At 42.1% G+C, this 21416-nt stretch overlaps 1 protein-coding gene across 1 annotated transcript in view; it reads left to right on the top strand.

Moving 5' to 3' along the window:
- col5a2a (collagen, type V, alpha 2a) overlaps positions 1-21416 on the top strand; it is a 66026-nt gene that overhangs the window by 26685 nt on the left and 17925 nt on the right. The window contains exons 2-10 of the mRNA XM_014164424.2: positions 14592-14816; positions 15037-15056; positions 15158-15223; positions 15583-15636; positions 17705-17797; positions 19018-19095; positions 20755-20799; positions 20888-20941; positions 21297-21350. Of these exons, the coding sequence (XP_014019899.2) occupies positions 14592-14816; positions 15037-15056; positions 15158-15223; positions 15583-15636; positions 17705-17797; positions 19018-19095; positions 20755-20799; positions 20888-20941; positions 21297-21350 (689 nt within the window). The remainder of the gene's footprint in view (positions 1-14591; positions 14817-15036; positions 15057-15157; positions 15224-15582; positions 15637-17704; positions 17798-19017; positions 19096-20754; positions 20800-20887; positions 20942-21296; positions 21351-21416) is intronic.

The raw sequence follows: 21416 nt of genomic DNA on the forward strand, positions 1-21416 counted from the left end.
CCATTTCACAATAGCCTGGAATCATTCGTTTTTACTTAAAAAAAAATACTTTTTTGGATGGATTCTTGTTTGGTTTACAGTTTGAACAGTCTCTGAGATTAAATTTGGTTATCAATGCAAAATAGACTACTTTGATGAATAGCCTATAAAGCCTATTGATCAGATCAAGGAACCAAGCGACAACACTGCCCCCCCACGGCTGTGGAAGGAATGATACGGCGAGTCTCAATTTTCAGGTAATACAAAATTATGCTGAATTCTGGATATTACAAGGAGCCCCTTTTGTGACAAAAAAGACATTGCAACGCTCCAAATCTTGCGTCTCCATAGAGCTTGTAGTAAGCTTTATCTGGCTTTTGTTCCCCCTGAGGTAGTTTAACAGTCTAGGGAGTCTTACTAAGAACACAACTAAACATTCTCTCATTCTCAGTAACCTAGAGAAAGTCCATGTTCTCAAACAGGAGTGGTCCGTCTGAGTGAGAATACTAATGGGAAATACACTAGTATTCAGACGAACTCCACAAAAGGGGGGCAGCATGTTTTTTCACTGTTAGCAGGTTTTTACCTGTCCGAGGAAAGTATGGAACCTGCAATGAATTAAGCTGAGAGGAGAGGGGAGGGGTTGCATTTTCCAAGCTCTGCACTGACTAGACCGGGCCTGCATGTGTGTCCACATGCGCCATCACGCACATGTTGATTTTGTCTGTTGCAAGCTAATTTGTCCTGGGATGTAAACATTGGGTTGTTATTTGACCTAAAATGCACAAGGTCCTTTTTTCTGGATATTTGTAGAATTTTGACCCATTTTGAGTCACACAAAATTGTGTGATCTCTATCGTGTGATCTCAACAATTAATCCATAGATAAAAGGGGAAACATAGTTCGTTTCTAGTAATCTCTCCTCTTTCTTTTTCTTCTTCTTCTTCTGTGGACTTTATATGGCAGTTGGCAACCAACTTTAAGGTGTATTACCACCACCAACTGGACTGGAGTGTGGACCTCAGTTCATATTTCAATCACCCACGTGGGTATATGCTCCTAAAAACCAATGAGGTGATAGGAGAGGCGGGACTTGCAGTGCATCACGCATCATACATAGAACCAAGTTCTATTTTAGAGCCTGGCTACGCAAACGCTCATTGACACGCACGGGCAGTTTGGATTGAATAACATGTATGTGTACATTTATTTTACAACGCTCGCGCGTGTAATGTGAGCAGTGTGGTCAACATGTCAGCTTAGATAGTGATAGCGCTGACATCATCCACGTATTCCTATAGGAAATCCTCAATGGCACATGAAGCTGGAAGTATTTGAATTTGAAGCATGCCATATTGCTGAATGGGGCTGAATAGTACCAAAAAAAAATCGCTAAGGATCATGGTGAAAGTGTCCATAACAAGCAAAGGATCATGGTCGATGTAGTTGTTTTCATCCTGCTTGCAAGAGTCAACCCAATGCTGCTGGGTGCACTTGCAAAGAACGTTTATGAGGGCACGAGTAGGCCTGGCTCCAGGATGACATGTCTGAGAGGGTATTTTAAATCCATGGGGGGTGCACAAAAAGTATTGCTTTAGCGCTCAAATAAAACAAGGTAGATTGGTCAAACTGCTGTTCACGTGTACAAAATGGATCTGAATTGTACACATCAACAACTATTGTTTTATATTAAAACACAGCAAAAATATGGGCCCCACTACAACATACAAGTGTATCCTTTTTTGCACCTACCAACACTCACCATCAGCTCGACAGGATGAGCACAACTAGGCTATTAAAGACTCTTACAGGCTCCATAGCTGTCATTGATTATAACTATTGGCTACATTTCTGTCATATTTGTGAAACTACACAATGAGCGTAACCTATAGTAAGCCAAGCCGCCACTTCTCCAGTTGCGCAATACTTTCTGTGGGAGAGTTTCAGAAAAGCGAACTAAATCAAACTATGTGCATATTGTATACAGCTGATGTGAAATGTTCTACATGACAGTAGTCAATTTTAATCTGCCGCAAATAATAATAATACATCTGCAAGGTTACAGAAACATAGTAAAGACATGGGGACAGGAATCCAAACCAAGACCTTTTCAATCAAAGTCAGTTACGGCAACAACAACAAAAATGTCATTGTGGTTTGCAAAAACATATTTGATGTATGAATTCATATGAAGATGAGTTTCTTCTTTGTTTGTTCCAGTGTTTTATTGATTCAATAATCCAAATGTGCATTCTCACAGAGCAATAGCCTGGAAACTGGTTTTCATTGACGAAAGTCCCGGCTTTAGTTATGGATGGTACTTGGAGGCAGGACAGCAAAGCTTTTAGCAAGCAACTTAACCCATCCCGGGACTTTTTAGACTCATCAAATGTTTAGAACATGGACGACCTAGAAACTTTCCTGAGGGCCTATCTACTGTTTAAGTAGCCTAGACAAGTGTAGAGTGAACAGCTGGTTCTACAGAGGGGTCCAGAGATATAGAATGGAGACATGGTGGAGGACAGGCTCTACGGATCAACGCTGCCACGGAGGGGGAGTGTTCCACCACCACCGCCATACGGCTTTCTGAGACATAAGGGTGGGTGTCGGTGGGGGGTGGCTGTGTGTGGCGGCTGATGGGGGCGGCATGACTCATAACCACAGACATTCATCGGGACAGGGGAAAAACCTTTAATTCTGCCACAGTCAATCACTTAAATTTACTTACAGTATAATTGATCACGCCATATTGTAGCTGGACAAGACTGTAGTTCCTTCTAATTTGAGATAGCCATATGGTCCTGACTCATTGTGTCTTGTTAAGGCAAAAGTGATTGATGGTATCAGTAACATCATCCCACAGGCTTTCTACGAGGTTATCATGGACTTATTTGCTTTTGTTTGATCCAGTTCCCAGAATAAGAGTCTTAGTTTCTCCTGATATGTTCTCTCTTTTCTTTGCTGAGTAGTCAGCACAGCACTGTAAAGTCAGACTCTTTCACGCACTTTATCTTCCTCCAATATAGAAAAGATCCTGGTAAACCAAATATTCCAGGATGATATTTTTGTGTATAGTTTTTGTCATAATTTTTTCATACTTTTGTTCAGTTTTGGTCATGGTCTACGGCATCCATTTTAGGAAGTCTGATTTCAGGGAAAACTCTGCCTGTGGTCATTTTGTATATGTTGTGGAGTGAAGTAACACATGGTTCATTTAGAAGATTAGCTTATCTGGAATGAGCCATTATCCCCACAATGCCAAAGTGATGACATAGCCGACTGCTCAGTCTGTTTCCTACCAGTCAGACCTCACAGCACAGGTTTCACTGAAGAAAATATATAAATGGAAACAGTTGAATGCTATAAAAGTAATATCTTGTAAGAGCTGTTGGGCTGGTAGACATGTTCCACTGCCAGTTTGGCGCTGACCAGTCTGTGAGATGTGTTCTTGTCAAGGGGTTACCTATGAAGCTCAGGGGTGCCACCTGGTGTTTACAATGGTAACAGGTAAAGGATCTGTCACTTCTACTCCATGAGCTTACAATACAGTACAACCACTCTCCTTCCCCCTGCATCTCTTCATCAGGTTTAGCTGTAAATGAGAATGTGTTCTTCTCAGTCAACTTACTTACCTGGTAGAATAGAAGTTCAATAAATAATTAAGTAGATAAAAAGATTAATCATAATGAATAAGTATTTGGTTGTAACTGTAGATAAATTGTGTTAAAACATATGGGAACTTTTCTTGATATAGCTACTCTCTGCTGCCTTTGGAGTAGTTGTCACGTCCTGACCAGTAAGGGGGTTATTTGTTATAGTAGTTTGGTCAGGGCGTGGCAGAGGGTGTTTGTTTTATGTGTTTCGGGGTTTTTGGTTTATGTTCTATGTTAGTATATTTCTATGTTTGTTCTAGTGTGTCTATTTCTATGTTTAAGTTTCTTGGGTTGACCTTCAATTGGAGGCAGCTGTTCCTCGTTGCCTCTAATTGAAGGTCCTATTTAGTAGGGGTGTTTTTTCCTGTGTTTTGTGGGTGGTTGCTTCCTGTTTTGTGTATGTTGCACCTGACGGGACTGTTTACGGTCGTTTTGTTGTTTGTTTGATTTTGAGTTTAATAAAAGTAAATATGAGCACGTCACACGCCGCGTCTTGGTCCCCATTAGACGACCCACGTTACAGAACCACCCACCATGACTGGATCAAGCGGCGTGCCCGGGCAGAGATGGACACCTGGTCGGTATTGGAGTGGATGGAGAGAAGAAACTGGACTTGGGGGCAAGTTATTGAACGTTATCGGAGCCTACCAGGGAAGAACGAGAGGCAGCCCCAAAATATTTTTTTTGGGGGGGGCACACGGGTAGTTTGGCTGGGCCAGGGGTAAGCCCTGAGCAAACTCCCCGTGCTTATTGTGTCGAGCATGTGCCTGCTTCTCGCACTCTCTCTCCGGTAAGCCTCCACTGTCCAGTACATCCTGTTCCTGCTCCTCGCACTAGCCCTGAGGTGCATGTTACTAGGCTGGTGCCTCCTAAGCCAGCCCCACGCACCAGGCCTTTAGTGTGCCTGCCCAGTCCAGTACGTCCTGTTCCTGCTCCTCGCACTAGCCCTGTGGTGCGTGTCACTAGTCTGGCGCCTCCAAAGCCAGTCCCACGCATCAGGCCTTCAGTGCGCAGTCCCCGTCTAGAGCTTCAGGCGACAGTGCCCCGTCTAGAGCTTCAGGCGACAGTGCCCCGTCTAGAGCTTCCGGCGACAGTGCCCCGTCTAGAGCTTCCGGCGACAGTGCCCCGTCTAGAGCTTCCGGCGACAGTGCCCCGTCCAGTGCTTCTGGCAACGTCCCACAGTCCGGAATCGACAGAGACGTCCCACAGTCCGGAACCGACAGAGACGTCCCACAGTCCGGAGCCGACAGAGACGTCCCACAGTCCAGCGCCGACAGAGTCGCCCGCCAGTCCGGCGCAGCCAGAGTCGCCCGCCAGTCCGGCGCAGCCAGAGTCGCCCGCCAGTCCGGCGCAGCCAGAGTCGCCCGCCAGTCCGGCGCAGCCAGAGTCGCCCGCCAGTCCGGCGCAGCCAGAGTCGCCCGCCAGTCCGGCGCAGCCAGAGTCGCCCGCCAGTCCAGCGCAGCCAGAGTCGCCCCTCAGCCTGGAGCCTTCAGCGGTGGGCTACAGCCCGGAGCCTTCAGCAGGGGTGGACAGATTAGACTGAAATTGTATATTTCTATGTTTGTTCTAGTGTGTCTATTTCTATGTTTAAGTTTCTTGGGTTGGCCTTCAATTGGAGGCAGCTGTTCCTCGTGCCTCTAATTGAAGGTCCTATTTAGTAGGGGTGTTTTTTCCTGTGTTTTGTGGGTGGTTGTTTCCTGTTTTGTGTATGTTGCACCTGACGGGACTGTTTACGGTCGTTTTGTTGTTTGTTTGATTTTGAGTTTAATAAAAGTAAATATGAGCACGTCACACGCTGCGTCTCGGTCCCCATTAGACGATCCTCGTTACAGTAGTTAAATGAGGTAAACCCATGAAGATTTGTTGTAAATTCACATAAGAATTCAAGATGTAGAGTGTAATAAAAATGTAATATTTTAATGTTATACAGTAAATTTGGAAAGTATTCAGACCCCTTGACTTTTTCCACATTTTGTTACGGTACCGCCTTATTCTAAAATTGATTAAATTATATTTCTTCCTCATCAATCTACACACAATATCCCATAATGAAAAAGCAAAAACAGATTTTTTTTACATTTTTGCAAATGTATTAAAAATAAAAACAGAAATACCTTATTTACATAATTATTCAGACCCTTTGCTATGAGACTAAATTGAGCTCAGGTGTATCCTGTTTCCATTGATCATCCTTGAGATGTTTCTACAACTTGATTGGAGTCCACATGTGGTAAATTCAAGTGATATGACATGATTTGGAAAGGCACACACCTGTCTATAGAAGGACTCACAGTTGACAGTGCATGTCACAGCAAAAACCAAGCCATGAGGTTGAAGGAATTGTCCGTAGAGCTCCGAGCCAGGCTTGTTTCAAGGCACAGATCTGGGGTAGGGTACCAAAAACAGTTATGCAGCATTGAAGGTCCCCAAGAACACAGTGGCCTCCATCAATCTTAAATGGAAGAAGTTTGGAACAAACAAGACTTCCTAGAGCTGGCCGCCTGGCCAAACTGAGCAATCGGGGGAGAAGGGCCTTGGTCAGGGAAGTGACCAAGAACCAGATAATCACTCTGACAGAGCTTCAGAGTTCTTCTGTGAAGATGGGAGAACCTTCCAGAAGGTCAGCCATCTCTGCAGCACTCCACCAATCAGGCCTTTATGGTACAGTGGCCAGACAGAAGCCACTCCTCAGTAAAAGGCACAACGTTTGCCATAAGGAACCTAAAGGACTCAGACCATGAGAAACAAGATTCTCTGATCTGATGAAACCAAGATTGAACTCCATTGATTGCCAAGCTTCACGTCTGGAGGAGACATGGCCCCATACCTACGGTGAAGCATGGTGGTGGAAGCATCATGCTGTGGGGATGTTTTTCAGTGGCAGGGACTGGGAGACTAGTCAGGATCGAGAGAAAGATGAACAGAGCAAAGTACAGATAGATCCTTGATGAAAACCTGCTCCAGAGCGCTCAGAACCTCACACCAGGGCGAAGGTTCACCTTCCAACAGGACAACAATCCTAAGCACACAGCCAAGACAAAGCAGGAGTGGCTCAGAATGTCCTTGAGTGGACCAACCAGATCCCGAACTTGAACCCGATCAAACATCTCTAGAGAGACCTGAAAATAGGTGTGCAGCAATGCTCCCCATCCAACCTGACAGAACTGGAGAGGATCTGCATAGAAGAATGGGAGAAACTCCCCAAATATAGGTGTCCCAAGCTTGTAGCGTCATACCCAGGAAGACTTGAGATTGTAATCGCTGCCAATGGTGCTTCAACAAAGTACTGAGTAAAGGGTCTGAAATACTTATTTAAGTGTGATACTTCAGTTTTTTATTTTTAATACTTTTGCAAAAGCGTTTGCTTTGTCATTATAGGGTATTGTCAGAATAAGGCTGTAACGTAACAAAATGTGGAAAAAGTCAAGGGTTCTGAATAATTTCCGAATGCACTTTACCTCAAACATCTTTCCCAAATCAATCAACATTTTTATATAACAGTCACTGTGTTGACTGCACAGGTGGGTCCACATGGATCATACTACTTCTAAGGGGCTGTCACATAAAAGGGATGGGTAATCACACTATTGCTTTAGTCCCAGGACAAGGAATGACAAAGGATTTGAGATTTGGCAAAGATCCAGTTTGAATCAAAACGCTTTTTTTTTGTCAATGTGCCAATGGAAATAATTATGCAGTACAGAACTCAAGCTTTTTAACCACTCCACAAATTTCTTTTAACAAACTATAGTTTTGGCAAGTCGGTTAGGACATCTATTTTGTGTATGACACAAGTAATTTTTACAAAAATTGTTTACAGACAGATTATTTCACTTATAATTCACTGTATCACAATTCCAGTGGGTCAGAAGTTTGCATACACTAAGTTGACTGTGTCTTTAAACAGCTTGGAAAATTCCAGGAAATGATGTCATGGCTTTATAAGCTTCTGATAGGCTAATTGACATCATTTGAGTCAATTAGAGGTGTACCTGTGGATGTATTTCAAGGCCTACCTTCAAACTCAGTGCCTCTTTGCTTGACATCATGGGAAAATCAAAAGAAATCAGCCAAGACCTCAGACAAAAAAATTGTAGCCCTCCACAAGTCTGGTTCATCCTTGGGAGCAATTTCCAAACGCCTGAAGGTACCACGTTCATCTGTACAAACAATAGTATGCAAGTAGAAACACTATGGGACTGAGCAGCCATCATACCGCTCAGGAAGGAGACGCGTTCAATCTCCTAGAGATGAATGTACTTTGGTGCGAAAAGTGCAAATCAATCCCAGAACAACAGCAAAGGATCTTGTGAAGATGCTGGAGGAAACAGGTACAAAAGTATCTATATCCACAGTAAAATGAGTCCTATATCGACATAACCTGAAAGGCCGCTCAGCAAGGAAGAGCCACTGCTCCAAAACCGCCATAAAAAAGCCAGACTACGGTTTGCAACTGCACATGGGGACAGATCGTACTTTTTGAGGAAATGTCCTCTGGTCTAATGTTACAAAAATAGAACTGTTTGGCGATGATGACCATCGTTATGTTTGGAGGAAAAAGGGGGAGGGGAGGCTTGCAAGCTGAAGAACACCATCCCAAACGTGAAGCACGGGGGTAGCATCATGTTGTGGCGGTGCTTTGCTGCAGGAGAGACTGGTGCACTTCACAAAATAGATGGCATCATGAGGGAGGAAAATCTCTAGACATCAGTCAGGAAGTTAAAGCTTGGTCGCAAATGGTCTTCCAAATAGACAATGACCCCAAGCATACCTCCAAGGTTGTGGCAAAATGGCTTAAGGACAATAAAGTCAAGGTATCGGAGTAGCCATCACAAAGCCCTGACCTCAATCCCATAGAAAATGTGTGGGCAGAGCTGAGAAAGTGTGTGCGAGCAAGGAGGCCTTCTAACCTGACTCAGTTACACCAGTTCTGTCAGGAGGAATGGGCCAATATTTACCCAACTTATTGTGGGAAGCTTGTGGAAGGCTCCCTGAAACATTTGACCCAAGTTATACAATTTAAAGGCAATGCTACCAAATATTAATTGAGTGTATGTAAACTTCTGACCCACTGGGAATGTGATGAAAGAAATAAAAGATGAAATAAATCATTCTCTCTACTATTATTCTGACATTTCACATTCTTAAAATAAAGTGGTGATCCTAATTGTTCTAAGACACAATGTTTATTCGGATTAAATGTTAAATTGTGAAAAACTGAGTTTAAATGTATTTGGCTAAGGTGTCTTTAAACTTCCGACTTCAACTGTATGCAGAGACATTTTTGATTGGTGTCTGGGTCTTCGCCAGGGTTGTGGGTTCGATTCCCACGGGGGCCAGCACAGAATTTTTTTTAATGAAATGTATGCATTCACTGCTGTAAGTCCCTCTGGATAAGAGCGTCTGCTAAATGACTAAAATGTAAATGTATGTCTTTCTTTTTTTCCTGTAAGTCAAGCTTTAGAGGAAATTAGCTAATGTCTGACAGTGGGGAGATTTTACTATAACCGACAGTGTCCTTTCCAGAACCCTCTTTTCCCTGCAGTTGAACTGAGATTTTATCCAGTACCTAATGGAAAATATATGTTCCACATTAATGCTTAACACACCGTTATAGTTAACTGTTGTTGATTTATGATTTTTTTCTTTTTTTTTTACTCCCTTTTTTCTCCCCAATTTCATGATATCCAATTACAGTTGTGTCCCAACTCCCCAATGGGCTCGGGAGGGGCAAATGTCAAGTCATGTGTCCTCTGAAACATGACCTTCCAAACTGCGCTTCTTAACCCCACTTAACCCAGAAGCCAGCTACACCAATGTGTCAGAGGAAACATTGTTCAACTGACAACTGAGTCAGCCTGCAGGCTCTCGGCCTGCCACAAGGAGTCACTAGAGCATGATGAGCCAAGGAAAGCCCCCCCGGCCAAACCCTCCCCTAACCAGAACGATGCTGGGCCAATTGTGCGCCTCCTTATGGGACTCCTGGTCACGGTCGGTTGTGACACAGTCTGGGATCGAACCCGGGTCTGAAGTGATGCTTCAAGCACTGCGATGCAGTGCCTTAGACCACGGCGCCCCTCAGGAGGCCCTGCATAACTCTTCTGTGTTTAAAGTGTCTAATTGGGTTTGTGTTAATTTTGTTGTTGGTGATACTGCATGATAGCAAAGAAATCAGAAAGTTTAGCGATGTCAGGGTCTAGGGAGGTAACCTGCAATCTATTATAAAGCTACATAGAAAACCAATAGGAAGTGAGCTATGAGAACATGTCTGAAGTATAACATTTAACCAGGGCTTTGCTCTAGTGTCTTCATGTTACTTGCTCTTTTTCAACATTTAACATCTAGCCTATCTTAATACAGTAACCCAGAACTGGGTGTCCTCTGTGCCATCTCCCTATGATTTGTAGCATTTAGCTATAACATATTGTAAAAATGAAAAATGACACCGCATAATCTTTAAAGTGAATTTCAAGAGCAGTGGTGTAATTTTGAGCGTTCAATTTCTTCCTGTCCCTGTTCTCATACATTTTTACACAGAAAAGCAGATCTCCCTAATATGCTCCTTCCCATCAAAGTTCCTTTGAGTTACTCACTTTGACTTTTTTTAGATAATATTTTTTATTTACCTTTCTTTAAAAATACAAAACACACACAAACATCAACGACATCACAGCTACCCAGACCCTCATACTCACCCTCCCATCTCAAGCGCCTGCATCCCTCTCCGCCACATGGCCTCAAACTGTACTGTTTTGTTTATCTCTGACGCCCACCCACTTTCTACATTTAGACAATAAAGGATTTGACCTTTCCATTGTGTTAACGATGGAGGATTAGTTGATTTCCAATTTTTAAGTATGCATTTTTTCAAGATGATTGATGGGAAAAGTATAGTCCATCCCATGAGGTTTCTCACTGCTCCTTCATATGCCATATCTTGAAATATGCAGACAGGTGGATAAAAATGACATTTACATTGTAATACTTCTGACAGCCAACTATTCTAACTCTACCCATAACCTTTGGATATTATAACATTCCCAGAAGGCATGGATTCTTTTTTATTTTACCTTTATTTAACCAGGAAGGCCAATTGAGAAGTTCTCATTTACAACTGCGACATGGCCAAGATAAAGCAAAGCAGTGTGAAAAAAACAACACAGAGTAACACATAGGATAAACAAAAGTACAGTCAATAACACAATAGAAAAATCTCTGTACAGTGTGTGCAAATGGAGTAAGGAGGTAAGGCAATAAATAGGCCATAGTAGCAAGGTAATTACAATTTAGCAAATTAACACTGAAGTGATAGATGTGCAGATGATGATGTGCAAGTAGAAATACTTGTGAGCAAAAAAGTTAATTTAAACAATGTGGGGATGAGGTAGGTAGTTGGGTGGGCTATTTACAGATGGGCGATGTACAGCTGCAGCGATCGATAAGCTGCTCAGATAGCTGATGCTTAAAGTTAGTGAGGGAGATATAAGTCTCCAACTTCAGCGATTGTTACGATTCGTTCCAGTCATTGGCAGCAGAGAACTGGAAGGAAAGGCTGCCAATGTGGCTGTTGGCTTGGGGGATGACCAGTGAGATATACCTGCTGGAGTGCGTGCTACGGGTGGGTGTTGTTGTGGTGACCGGTGAGCTGAGATAAGGCGGAGCTTTACCTAGCAAAGACTTATAGATGACCTAGAACCAGTGGGTCTGGCGACGAATACGTAGTGAGGGCCAACCGGCGTTGAGCATACAGGTTACAGTGGTGGGTGTTATATTGGGTTTTGGTGACAAAACGGATGGCACTGTGATAGACTGCATCCAGCTTGCTCAGTAGAGTGTTGGAGGATATTTTGTATATGGTATCGCCAGTCGAGGATCGGTTGGATGGTCAGTTTTACGAGGGCATGTTTGGCAGCGTGAGTGAAGGAGGCTTTGTTGCAAAATAGGAAGCCGATTCTAGATTTAATTTTGGATTGGAGACGCTTAATATGAGTCTGGAAGGAGAGTTTACAGTCTAGCCAGACACCTAGGTATTTGTAGTTGTCCACATATTCAAAGGCAGAACTGTCCAGAGTAGTGTTGCTAGTCGGGCAGGTGGGTGAGGGCAGCGATTGGTTGAAGAGCATTCATTTAGTTTTACTAGCATTTAAGAGCAGTTAGAGGGCATGGAAGGAGTGTTGTATTGCATTGAAGCTCTTTTGGAGGTTTGTTAACACAGTGTCCAATGAAGGGCCAGATGTATACAGAATGGTGTCGTCTGCGTAGAGGTGGCTCAAGGAATCACCCGCAGCAAGAGCGACATCATTGATATATACAGAGAAAAGAGTCGGCCCGAGAATTGAACCCTGTGGTACCCCATAGAGACTGCCAGAGGTCCGGACAACAGGCCCTCCGATTTGACACACTGAACTCTATCGAAGAAGTAGTTGGTGAACCAAGCGAGGCAGTCATTTGAGAAACCAAGGCTGTTGAGTCTGCCGATAAGAATGTGGTGATTGACAGTCAAAAGCATTGACCAGGTCAATGAAGACGGCTGCACAGTACTGTCTTTTATCGATGGCAGTTATGATATCATTTAATATCTTGAGCGTGGCTGAGGTGCACCTGTGACCAGCTTGGATACCGGTTTGCACAGCGAAGAAGGTACGGTGGGATTCGAAATGGTCAGTGATCTGTTTGTTAACTTGGCTTTCGAAGACTCTAGAAAGGCAGAGAAGGATGGATATAGGTCTGTAACAGTTTGGGTCTAGAGTGTCACCCCCTTTGAAGAGGGGGATGACCGCGGCAGCTTTCCAATCTTTAGGAATCTTGGACGATATGAAAGAGAGGTTGAACAGACTAGTAATAGGGGTTGCAACAATGGCGGCTGATCATTTTAGAAATAGAGGTAGCTGGCAGTTTACTCTGGGCACCTTATTCATCCAAGCTACTCAATACTGCCCCCAGATCCCAAAGAAGATATCTAAGAGATTTAAGAAAGGTCAGGAAAATCTTTGTTTGTTTTTTTTGCATATATGTAACCCTTTATTTTTGTCACTAAACAGTCTCCATATACACTACCGTTCAAACGTTTTAGAACATCTACAGTACTCATTCAAGGGTTTGTCTTTATTTTTACTATTTTCTACATTGTAGAATGATAGTGAAGACATCGAAACCATGAAATAACATATATGGAATCATGTAGTAACCAAAACAGTGTTAAACAAATCAGAATATATTTGAGATTTGAGATTCTTCAAATAGCCACCCTTTGATGACAGCCTTGCACACTCTTGGTATGTTTTATTTAATTAGATCTGCTTTCATATTGTTGAGAAATGGGATAAAGTTATCTTTATATATTTGTTGTTTGTTGTCACTTATTAACCTCTATGGGACCCCTTCCCGTTCTCATCCCGGTAACGGGATTGCTTGACAAGATAGCAAAAGTCTAATAATTTCAATTTCTCAAACAATCAACTATTTACACCATTTGAAAGATAAACATCTCCTTAATCCAACCACGTTGTCCGATTTCAAAGAGGCTTTACGGCAAAAGCATAAAGTTAGATTATGTTAGGACAGTACATTGACAAAACATCACACACAGCTATTTTCAATGCAAAGACAGGCATCACCAAAAGCAGAAAATCAGCTAACATTATGCACTAACCTTTGACAATCTTCATCAGATGACACTCCTAGGGCATTATGTTAGACAATACATGCATTTATATCCAAAAACAGCATTTTACAATGGCGGTGATGTTCAGAAAATATTTAGCCTCCAAAACTGCCGGTGAATCTGCGCTACAATTTACAAAATTACTATTCGAAAACATTGGTAAAATATAATATTGTCATTCAAAGAATTATAGATTAACATCTCGTGAATGCAACCGCATTGCCAGATTTCAAAATAACTTTACTGGGAAATCACACTTTGCAATAAACGAGGTACTATGCTCAGAAAAATAGGCTAGGCGATACAGGTTAGCGCCATCTTGGAACCATCTAAAATCAAATATACTATTGTAAATATTCACTTACCTTTGATTATCTTCATCAGAAGGCACTTCCAGGAATCCCAGGTCCACAACAAATGTAGTTTTGTTCGAAAAAGTTCATAATTTATGTCCATATAGCTCCTTCTTGTTAGCGCGTTCCGAAGGCTACTCAAAATGTACGAAGCGCGTGGGACTTGTCGTCATGAAAGTGCAAAAAAATATTATTTACGTTCGTTCAAATCTTTAGGGCCTTTTTCAATCAGAACTTCAATAATATTCAAGGCGGACGATTGCATTGTCTTACAAAATGTTTCGGAACGAGAGAGTACCCACGGGCACGCGCATCATAGTAGTAATGGCCCTCCCCCTATGACAAACTTTCCAGGCCTCTCGTTCAGTCAGTTTTTACAGGAGAAGACTCAAACCACTTTGTAAAGACTGTTGACATCTAGTGGAAGCCGTAGGAAGTGCTACATGTATCCTAATTTACAGTGTGTTTCATAGGCAAAGGCTTGAAAGTGATTCCACACATCAGATTTCCACTTCCTGTTAGGATTTCTCTCAGGGTTTTGACTGCCATATGAGTTCTGTTATACTCACAGACACCATTCAAACGGTTTTAGAAACTTCAGAGTGTTTTCTATCCAAATCTACTAATAATATGCATATCCTACGTTCTGAGTTTGAGTAGGAGGCAGTTTAATATGGGCACATATTTTTTCAGAAATTGTCAATACTGCCCCCTAGCCCCAACAGGTTTTAAGCATCCTAAGTATTTAATCTCTTTTATCGTCCACTTAAAAGATTTCTGTAGAGCATGAGTTTTTCGTATTGCCATTATTTTGTTTAATTTTATATCCTGGCATTTGAGAGTATTCAGAAAATATTTTTAGGAAGGGGGCATTAAGTTTGACTTTCCATGGCTGACCTTTGACCTTTGTCTGACCTGTCCTGTCGGTCCCGCCTTCCACAGGAGATGACGCGGGCTGCACGGTCGACGGCCAGGTGTACACCAACAGAGACATTTGGAAACCAGAGCCATGTCGGATCTGCGTGTGCGACAGCGGCTCCGTCCTGTGCGACGAGATCCAGTGCGATGAGTTGTCCAACTGTGAGAAGGTGACCATCCCCGAGGGCGAGTGCTGTCCCATCTGCCAGAGCGAGGGCGGCTCAGACACCAGTGGCAACGTCAGACCCGGTGAGTGGTCAGAAAGCGTGACCTAAAATTTGTTGTGACCCCAAGTCATGAAAAACATTTCTTATGAGAGAACCCAGTGTGAACTGTTCATGAATATGTAACTACTAATGTAACTACGTGTGAACCCAGTGCTTTGCTATGAAGAAAATAAGAATTAACTCCACTCCATAGACTAGATGCTTTTGTGACATGATTCTTTGTCTGTTATGTTCATTTTCAGATGGTGGCAGAGTCTACAGGGTAAGCTTTAGTATATCATTGTGATACATCTTTATAATATCGTATTACTACTTGAATTTAAACGGTGGAGCAACGTCTGTCTTCTTACTCTTCGTTTGTAGGGTCAGAAAGGAGAACCTGGAGAAGTACCACAGGTGACTGGGATCAGAGGTCGTCCTGGGCCTATGGTAAGCTTATAGTTCACTTTGTTTTCAAAGTCTATTATAAACTGAATTTATGATATGGAACTTTGTTGCGATTCAACAACATACAGCTTTATTGGTGCATAGAGCTTTAACCAGCTGTTTCTCAGTTGTGGTGTTGATTTTGTAAAACTCTTTGAGTCGACACTAGGTGGCAGAAGAGAACAGTTACCTTTTAACTTGACCTGAAAGCATTCCTGTGTAGTACAACTGTACTTGACAGAGCATACGGAATGACTTTACTCTGTTTCCATAGTAATGATATTATCATGGGATTTATGAAGGAACATTATTGTGTCTACGCTATCGTGACTTTTTCATCTGTTCCTTTTGTCCTAAAACAGGGGCCTCCCGGATCTCCAGGATTCAGAGGGGACCGAGGACAGAAAGGAAGACCTGTACGTTCCAAACATAGAGCAAATACATTATGCTTTAGCAAAGCTTAAGTTCTGTACTGCATAATTATTTCCATTGGCACATTGACAAAAAAAAGCGTTTTGATTCAAACTGGACCTTTGCCAAATCTCAAATCCTTTATCATTCCTTGTCCTGGGACTAAAGCAATAGTGTGATTACCCATCCCTTTTATGTGACAGCCCCTCAGAAGTAGTATGATCCATGTGGACCCACCTGTGCAGTCAACACAGTGACTGTTATATAAAAATGTTGATTGATTTGGGAAAGACAGTTGAGGTAAAGAACATTCAAAAATTATGCAGAGCAATTGATTTTTCCACATCCTTATTCAAAAATGGATTAAATTACTTTTTTCCAAAATCAATCTTTACAAAAATACTCCATAATGGCAAAGTGAAAACAGGTTATTAGAAAATTTAGCAAATATATAAAAAAAATTAAAACAGAAATACCAAGACCCTTCCTAGAGCTGGACGCCTGGCCTAACTGAGCAGTCGGGGGAGAAGAGCCTTGGTCTTTGAGGTGACCAAGAACCCGATGGTCACTCTTACAGAGCTCCAGAGTTTCTCTGTGGCGATGGGAGAACCTTCCAGAAGGACAACCATCTCTGCAGCACTCCACCAATAAGGCCTTTATGGTAGAGTGGCCAGACAGAAGCCACTCCTCAGTAATAGGCACATGACAGCCCGCTTGGAGTTTGCCAAAAGGCACCTAAATGATGAAACTAAGATTGAACTCTTTGGCCTGAATGCCAAGCGTCACGTCTGGAGGAAACCTAGCAACATCGCTACCGTGAAGCATGGTGGTGGCAGCATCATGCTGTGGGGATGTTTTTCAGCGGCAGGGACTGGAAGACTAGTCAGGATTGAGGCAAAGATGAATGGAGCAAAGTTCAGAGAACTCCTTGATGAAAGCCTGCTCCAGGGCACTCATGACCTCATATTCGTGATATATCAGCCCGTATACCACTGGTATGACAAAACATTTAATTTTACTGCTCTAATTACATTGGTAACCAGTTTATAATAGCAATAAGGCATCTCAGGGGTTTGTGGTATATGGCCAATATACCACAGCTAAGGGCTCTATCCAGGCACTCTGCTTTGCGTCGTGCATAAGAACAGCCCTTAGCCGTGGTATGTTGGCCATATACCACACCCCCTCAAGCCTTTTTGTTTAAGTATAGCACAGCCTTAATTTTTTTCTTGAGGCTAATCAAGCTGAGACATGATAATAAACTTACTACTTAGTCACTATTGAATTAGGATATTTCAGAGAAGCAACTACTTTATGTGTTAACTATAATAGAATTAGATGGATTAATTTATTAATGGCTTTCATTGTCATGCTTAAATATAATACAATGTCTTCAAAGATAATGGAGACTACATGACTTGAAGATAGTTAAAATTGATGTGCTGTGCACTTTCTGGAGATTTGTCTCTTCGTTGAATTACGTCTTGATGATCAAGAGATTGCGCAAACAGAAATGGACAATACATTAGCATTAGAAAACATTCTGATAGACCCATTCCGCAAACGTATGTATTTTGTTTAAATTCAGTACACAACAAAAACATATATTATGAATGTACATGCTGCCCTCATTGGAATGCTGATCATATTGAGGGCATAGATTAAGCATAATCTGATTTAGCAGAACAACATTAGTCTTTATGATTTATGACATATGTTGCTTGTCTGCCTCTCATATTATGTTTAACACCCTTGATTCAATTTATCACTTTTGTCAAGCATATCCTGTAATAATTGTTTTCTCATTTGTGGCCATTTTCGTCATCCACTGTCATTGCATATCAACTAGAAAACATGCTTTAGAACCAGAAGGCAATATGAATGTCTACACATATATTACTAAACCTAAATTGGAGATCCGTAACTCAAGTGTCACTGATATCAATACATGATTTGAGCAGAAATGTAGGTCGCACATCAAGTTATGATTTGGCACATAATGAATGACGCCGTATGAACCTGTAATGCATTGCTTCGTCCTGTTTATATTAACATGACATTATCTAATTGAAGGGGCTACGTGGACCAGCAGGATATGACGGAGAGCCTGGTGTGCCTGGAAATCCAGGAGAACCCGGACCTGCAGGAAACCAGGGTCCACCAGGGGTAAGTACCACAATACCCACCCCTCATAAACAATGTATAACGTGAATTATAAACTGGGTGGCCCTGAATGCTGATTTACACGGGTATGACAAAACATTTATTTTTACTGCTCAATTACGTTGGTAACCAGTTTATAATAGCAATAAGGCTCTGGGGTTTGTGGTATATGGTCAAAATACCACTGCTAAGGGGTGTATCCAAGCACTCCACGTTGTGTTGTGCTTAAGAACAGCCCTTAGCCGTGGTATATTGGCCATGTACCACACCCCCTCGTGCCGTATTGCTTAAATATACACTACCGTTCAAAAGTTTTGGGTCACTTAGAAATGTCCTTGTTTGACCCAGAAGAGAGTCATGTCTTCCTCTTCATTGTAATCAGAGGGCTAATATAAATACAATGCATGCCAGTCTCTATTGGCTAAGAGTTGAGGAGAGACTGACTGCATCAAATCAAATCAAATTTTTATTTGTAACCAACAATTCAGTTTTAAGAAAAATAAGTGTTAAGTAAAAAATAGATAAAATAAAAATAACATAAGTAAAGAGCAGCATTAAAATAACAGTAGCAAGGCTATATACAGAGGATACCGGTACAGAGTCAATGTGCAGAGTCAACAGGTCAACAGGTCAACAGGTTAGTCAAGGTAATTGAGGTAATATGTACATGTAGGTAGAGACTATGCATAGATAATAAACAGAGAGTAGCAGCAGTATGACGGGGGTGGGGAGGGGGGATACAAATAGTCTGGGAAGCCATTTCATTAGCTGTTCAGATGTCTAATGGCTTTGAGGTATAAGCTGTTAAGAAGCCTTTTGGACCTAGACTTGGCGCTCCGGTACCGCTTGCCATGCGGTGAGAACAGTCTATGACTAGGGTTGCTGGAGTTTTTGATAATTTTTAGGACCTTCCTCTGACACCGCCTGGTTTAAAGGTCCTGGATGGCAGGAAGCTTCACCTGACTAATGAGGCAGCAGTTGATACCAGGTGTGAAGTAGAGGAGTGGGGTGAGGGGAGGTGATAATGGGATCGGGGGGCATGAATGACCCGAACCATAAAACATTAGCAGATTGATTATCTGGACATTATCTGGCCTATTGAGAAACATAGTATGGGGACAGGACAGCAACACTGGCTGGTAGCTGTCCCAATGAGATGCTGAGTGTTCTCTGAGTTGCAGATTGCATTTCCAATACTCTAAATCACTGTTCTGTTTCTCCAGGGACTGGGAGCTCAGATGGCTGGAGGCTTTGGGGATGAGAAATCTGCCGGCCAAACAGCCATGGTGCCGGGAACTAGTGTAAGAAGGGTGCAGTGACACTATCTTGGGTCACAGAAGTCTCTTGTGCCATATTTCTTTGCTATGGCTTGGATAATTAAACTTTTGTGATGTATCAAATGTTTTTATCTCTTAACTGTTAAGGTATAGGGGGCAGTATTTTCACGGTCGGATGAAAAACGTACCCAAATTAAACTGCCTACTACTCAGGCCCAGAAACTAGAATATGCATATTATTAGTGGATTTGGATGGAAAACACTCTGAAGTTTCTAAAACTGTTTGAATGATGTCTGTGAGTATAACAGAACTCATATGGCAGGCAAAAACCTGAGAAAAATCCAACCAGGAAGTGGGAAATCTGAGAATTGTAGTTCTTCTTTTGAATCCCTATCGAAACTACAGTGTCTGTGGGGTCACGTTGCACTTCCTAAGGCTTCCATTGGCTGTCAGCCTTTAGAACATTTTTTTCATCCTTCTCCTGTTACTGGGCAGAGAATACTAGCTCAGTCAATGAGTGGACTGCCTGAGGACAAAGGGCTTGGTTATGTGCGAGACCGCGAGTGCGCCGTTCCTTCTTTTTCCTCCTGGAATGAATACGCTATTGTCCAGTTGGATTATTATCGCATTTTTATGCTAAAAATACCCTAAAGATTGATTGCAAACAACGTTTGACATGTTTCTACGAACGGTAATGGACCATTTTGACTTTTTGTGTCTCGAATTACACTCACGCATTATGACTTTGGATAGTGATCTGAATGCACGAACAAAACGGAGGTATTTGGACATGAATATGGAGTATTTCGAACATAAAGAACATTTCTTGTGGAAGTAGGAGTCCTTGGAGTGCATTCCGCCAAAGATCAGCAAAGGTAAGGAATGATTTATAACACTAATTCAGAGTTTTGTTGACTTGGCGGGTAGCTGTATAGCTTGCATTGATGGTTGAGCTATGTACTCAGAATATTGAAGTGCTTTCTCCGTAAAGCTATTTTAAAATCTGACACAGCGGTTGCATCAAGGAGCAGTGTATCTATAATTCTTTAAATAATTGTTATATATTTTGTCAATGTTTATGATGAGTATTTTTGTAACTTGATGTGCTCATTCACCGGGGGTTTTGGTGGGAATACATTTTCTGAACATCTCGCGCCAATGTAAAATGCTGTTTTTGGATATAAATATGAACTTGATCGAACAAAACATACATGTATTGTGTAACATGATGTCCTAGGAGTGTCATCTGATGAAGATCGTCAAAGGTTAGTGCTTCATTTTAGCTGTATTTTGGGTTTCTGTGACACATCTCCTTGCTTGGAAAATGGCTGTGTGGTTATTGTTTGTCTATGTACTGTCCTAACATAATCTAATGTTTTGCTTTCACTGTAAAGCCTTTTTGAAATCGGACAATGTGGTTACATTAAGGAGAAGTGTATCTTTAAAATGGTGTTAAATAGTCGTATGTTTGAGAAATTTAAATTATTCGATTTTTGATGTTTTGTATTTCGCGCCCTGCTGTTCATTGGATGTTGGCTAGGCGTTCCGCTAGTGGAACGTCTGTCCTCAACAGGTTTTTAATGATGTTGATGTATGTTTGGAACAACTATTTGTTGAGTCTGTGGGGCCATACTTTTTTACCAATAATGATTGTGAGTGCAATGATGTCATCTGTGTTTTAGGGGGAGGCAGGAGCAAGAGGACCTCCTGGGCCAAATGGAAACCCTGTAAGTTAAAAACAACCCATGAAGAAATCAAATCAATCTATTTGGAGATAGCCGTTCACCAACCTCTCTCTCTCACTCGCTCTCTCAGGGCCATGCTGGACCGCAAGGACCCCCTGGGGAAGTCGGTGATCCAGGTCACATGGTATGACATTCTCCTTGTCACGTCATGTTTCTAGTCAGGTGTTCCCTGTTTGTGTCAACAATTCTCAATAATGTGTCTATGAGAATAACACCTTGAATCATGTTGGCACCACAGTAATCACATTCATCTTCTCAAACAACACAAAACTGACAGACTGTAGCATGTCAGAAGGCACACATTGTTGTGGACACAATTTCTGTGCAACTGTTTATGTTGACCATTTCATCTCCTGGTCACACTTTTCATAAAGCAGACAGGTATAATAAATGATAATGCAGTTCTAATGCATTGTAGGGCTTGTCATAAGCATGTATAACCCCTTTATACAAGGTCTTATAATTCTCTTCTGTTGTAGGGTACATCTGGACAAAGGGGACCTGAAGGGCCACCGGGAAAGCCGGGTGAAGACGTGAGTAAACGCTCATCTCTGTTCAGCCGAAGTACTGACGCCACCCTGCATATCAAAGACATGGTT

Source organism: Salmo salar, chromosome 21, assembly GCF_965601325.2.
Source record: "Salmo salar chromosome 21, fSalSal1, whole genome shotgun sequence".
Taxonomy (NCBI): domain Eukaryota; kingdom Metazoa; phylum Chordata; class Actinopteri; order Salmoniformes; family Salmonidae; genus Salmo; species Salmo salar.